General features: G+C 40.1%; 1 protein-coding gene across 1 annotated transcript in view; it reads right to left on the bottom strand.

Moving 5' to 3' along the window:
* Positions 1-4283, bottom strand: part of angpt1 (angiopoietin 1) — a 57266-nt gene that overhangs the window by 17176 nt on the left and 35807 nt on the right. Inside the window, exon 7 of the mRNA XM_005748655.1 lies at positions 1471-1637. Within this exon, the coding sequence (XP_005748712.1) occupies positions 1471-1637 (167 nt within the window). The remainder of the gene's footprint in view (positions 1-1470; positions 1638-4283) is intronic.

Below are 4283 nucleotides of genomic sequence, written 5' to 3'. Positions count from 1 at the left end.
TAATTTTTTTTTCCTTGCTTCATTTCAGATATATGCTATAGATACAGTCTTAGAATGTCCAGACGTGCAATGATGTAGGCACGAAAAGGTGAAGAGAACACCAAAATCTTTGTCCACACCCTGAGAAGTCCGTGGCTCAGGAGGCAGGTTGATCCCAGACTTCTTCAGCCTGCAAGTCTAAGTACCCTTGGGCAAAATCCCGAACGCACATTAAACACCCCATTGTCTTGTGTGATAGTTGAGTTCTGAAAGCACTTTACTGTTTACACAACAGCCGTTTCAATCATTCATTTCACGGCTGTCTGATGGAACAAATATACTTCGCTCTTAATCAATTCTGTCCACACAGGCTGTGTAATAGCTTTCATTTGACTCACTCTGTGTATGTAACCGTGACTCAAAACATATTTTTATGCTTTAAGACTGTTTGCTTCCATATTACGTGAATAATTTTGATTGTTTGTTGGGCTTTGAACACTGCCAAAACTTGACTGACACTCTGCTGTGTTTGGACTGAACTGTGTCAACATTGTGTAAAAGCCTAGAACTATGGCAGGCTTTGAAGCTGTAATGAGACACAGCAGTGCATTGGGCAAAGCGCTAGTGGCATCATGCTAACACGTGAACAGTGACAAAGCTAACAGGCTAATCTTCACCATGCTGGCATACTAATATTTGCTAATTGCTACTAAACACGAAGTACGAGTGTTTGGAATAGCATTGGTTCTGGTGGTATTTGTTCTAAGCTAAAGAGTTGGCCTGAGAGTGTTGCCACACTGAAGGTGAAGTGTGTGTGAAGAGAGATTTTAATGTTAAACTGCCTTTTAGCTGACAGTCACGCTAATAAGGCCGGGCCGCTAATCATGCGCGGTTCTAACATCACTCGGGTTTCATTCATTAGCTTTGTGTTAGCATTCTCCCTTTAAATAAGCTACATTTGATGTCAAGGCAACAAGACATCAAGACAAGATGTTTCTTTTTGTCTTGATGTCTATAAACACTTTAGTGATCAGTTTATGCCTTCGATCACTCGTTTTGTGTCATATTCAGTAAAACATGAAGTCTATTTTGCAAATTGTAGTCATACCATGCGATTCAAAGTCAAACAACCCTCCTTGTCTCATGCGTTTGTTTGCAACCAAGATGGCAATTGCAGAAACTTTCCACTTGAGTCTTCAATATGGGACTTCAGAAACCAGTAGGTAACCTCACAGAAGCTTCGACCATCTTTTAAAGAGCTTATGGTGCAGATGTTAGCACAGACTGAGTGTTGTGTTGCAGTATAATACAGTTGTTTCTGTTTTGGATGCAATTTGCACTTTACCATCATGCTATGTCCTTTTGTGCAATAAAATATGACTACAATAATGTGTTACTTTGTAGCTGGCTACATCCAACACTGGTAACATGGCAATAATAAGCAAATACTGGCCTGAAAACACAATAATCCCCCACTTTGTCTGCTATTACCTGTAGTTTTGCTTCTCACTGCCTATTTGGAAGCGATCGTACAGTGAAAAGGCTTGGAGCCCGTCCCAGTCGGTCAGCTCTACACGGAGGGCATACTGCCTCTGGTTTGTCAGCTGGTAAACGTACTCATTTCCCAACCAATGCTCTGCAGACAGGGTCCCAAAACCCTGCAATGGAAAAGAAAAATTCAATAATCAGCATGTAAATACCACTGACAATACTTTTTGTAAAGCATAAACTTGAGATTATTCATTGCTCATCTCATCACTTTTCCCTTGGATGATAACATCTTCACACTAGAGGATTATGGCATGAATGGGAAGGAATTTTCTAATTTACTTTTTCCTTTTTATCAATCAGCAATTAGATCAGAACAAACCGTCTCTGATAATAAATGCTGTGGTTGTTTATCCACCAGCAGAAATGTTCTTGTACTGCTGTAGCGTCCTACCCCAAATAGATAAGACTTCCATTACATATTAGACATATTTACATGTTTCTTGAGCATGCTTTTGGCCCAGTCTTTAACTTGGATGGACTTACCTATCTATAAAATTACAAAAATCGATACCAGCTGAATTAGAAGCACACCTTTTTTCCATTTCTGTCTTCCACTAAAGTCACACATGTTTAAGTCATTATTACTTAAAGAATTCGTTCCCAAAACATACACCGCATGCACGGACACTCCTTCAAACAAACTCCAAAGTTTGTATTTGATCACAGTGGCTCCCGGTCACAGGCAAAGTGCTTCTGACAGCAGCGAGAGCAGTGGATTATAGAGGGGGGAATATCACTAAGCAAGATGACATTACAGGTCTGACAGGACAGTCAAGGCTGCTCCGTTAAAGATTGTAAAACAGAGGGGCTGAAATTGTCAAAGCGGTAAAGTCAGAAAGAAGTTGTGTTTGTGCTCTGTGTGTGTAGTGACAAAGAATAGCAACGAGGGAACACAAATACGGGGCATTCCTATGGCCTTAGCCATGTCCTGCTGAGTGGGTGGAAGAGAAAAAGGCTGGGGCCCATTACCACTTTCTCTCTTTTTCTCTCTGTCGCTACAATTGATCTTGCTCCTGATGAGATGTTCCCATCTAAAAGGCTTTAAGTTTGATCCAATGCCTCCTACTGTGACCACAGTTTATCTCAAAAATTCTTGCTTGGAAGAGGCTGCATGTGGGGATCTTTTGACAGTTTTCCCTCATATAATTCTGAAGCTCTGTGATTCTTCACACGCAAACCTGATCTACATCACTCAGCCCACAAAAAGATGAGGAGATGGTTAGTCATATTGTTGGACTGAGCGCTCGGTTTGCATGTCAGTTACACTTTCAAAATGTCCTGATAAAAAGGAAATGTGTATGTTGAGCACTCATATCTCATATGTAGATCTCATATCTCTTACTGACTTACTTGTTCCCAACCTTTGTTTTTTTTGGTTGTCAGGGGAGCTTTAGTCATTTATTAGCACCACCCATCCTATCACTTATACACCACACAGAAAAAAAAAAAAAAAAAAATCACACACTAATATTTTATTGGGCCGCCTTTAGCTTTGATGACGGCACCGTGGCGATCCTTCAATAAACTTATACAAATTCATTTTTTTGCCCAGATCTTGTCCCGATGATGGGAGGGTTGAACATCCAAATGAAGTCTTCTCCAGCACATCCCAAAGCTTCTCAGTGGGGTTAAAATCTGGACTGTGGAGGCCAATCCATGTGTGAAAATGATGTCTCATGCTCCTTGAGCCATACTTTCACCGTTTGATCCTGATGAAGCGTGGCGTTGTCATGTCAGAATAAGCCGGTGCCATCAACGAAAGAAAAAAAATCAGCTGATGGGAAAACCTGGTCATTCAATATATTCAAGTAGACAGCTGACTGTATTATCTGGGAACATAACATTGATGAACCTAGACCTGGCCAAATAAAGAAACCGCAGATCGCAACACTGCCTCTGCAGGCTCGTTTGTAGGCACCAACATTTATCTGCTGCTCTTCTTAACCTGTTCCAGCCATCACTTTGGAATGAGTAAATCTAGACTCTCCGAAAGTTGATTCTATTCATCTGGACGTAGCGTTTTCTGTGGAAGAAACGTTTCATCACTCCTCCAAGTGACTTCTTCAGTCTCAGCTGACTGCAGGTTTCCCCAATCTTATAAACCGTACATTTGTATAAGATTATAAGATTATAACTTTGGGGAAACCTGCAGTCATCTAAGACTGAAGAACTTACCTGGATGATTGAGCATGCATCAAGATGTAAATCTAGACTCAGACCATATGATCTTTTTCCATTGCTCCAGAGTCAAATCTTTATGCCTTGTAGCAACTTAAAGCCTTTTTTTATTAGCCTCACAGATAAGTGATATTCCTAAGGTTACATAGTTTTTTTGTTCCAATTCCTTGACTTCTCTTCACATCGTCTGTGTGGAAATGCTCCCAGTTTCACTGCTAAACATACTGTTGATTATTTTACTATTTGATTTCACCACTCCAATCATACAAGACTTTTTTTCCAACTACATTTCTTTCTCATTCCAGATTTGAATAACATGTTGGGCAGTTCCAAACCCGATTCGCTTCAATAATCTCCTCAGTTGTTTTCGTTGATTGAAGCAGGCCAATAACTTGATCCTTCTGAAATGGCCTTTCGCATCAGTTAGGATTAAATAATTTGTTGCCAGCCAAAACAATTAGTATCTGAAGTTATTGTGCAATAGGAAGGCTCTTAACTATTTGCTTAGTTAAATCCAGGGTTTTTTAAAGTCATGTAGTGTATGCACATTGATGGGTATTTTTAAAGGGTTTTTT

The sequence above is a fragment of the Pundamilia nyererei genome, unplaced genomic scaffold (genome assembly GCF_000239375.1).
Source record: "Pundamilia nyererei isolate P.nyererei 1_Seehausen unplaced genomic scaffold, PunNye1.0 scaffold00226, whole genome shotgun sequence".
NCBI lineage: Eukaryota > Metazoa > Chordata > Actinopteri > Cichliformes > Cichlidae > Pundamilia > Pundamilia nyererei.
The sequence above is the reverse complement of the archived record's forward strand: the minus strand, read 5'-3'. Positions and strand labels throughout refer to the sequence as shown.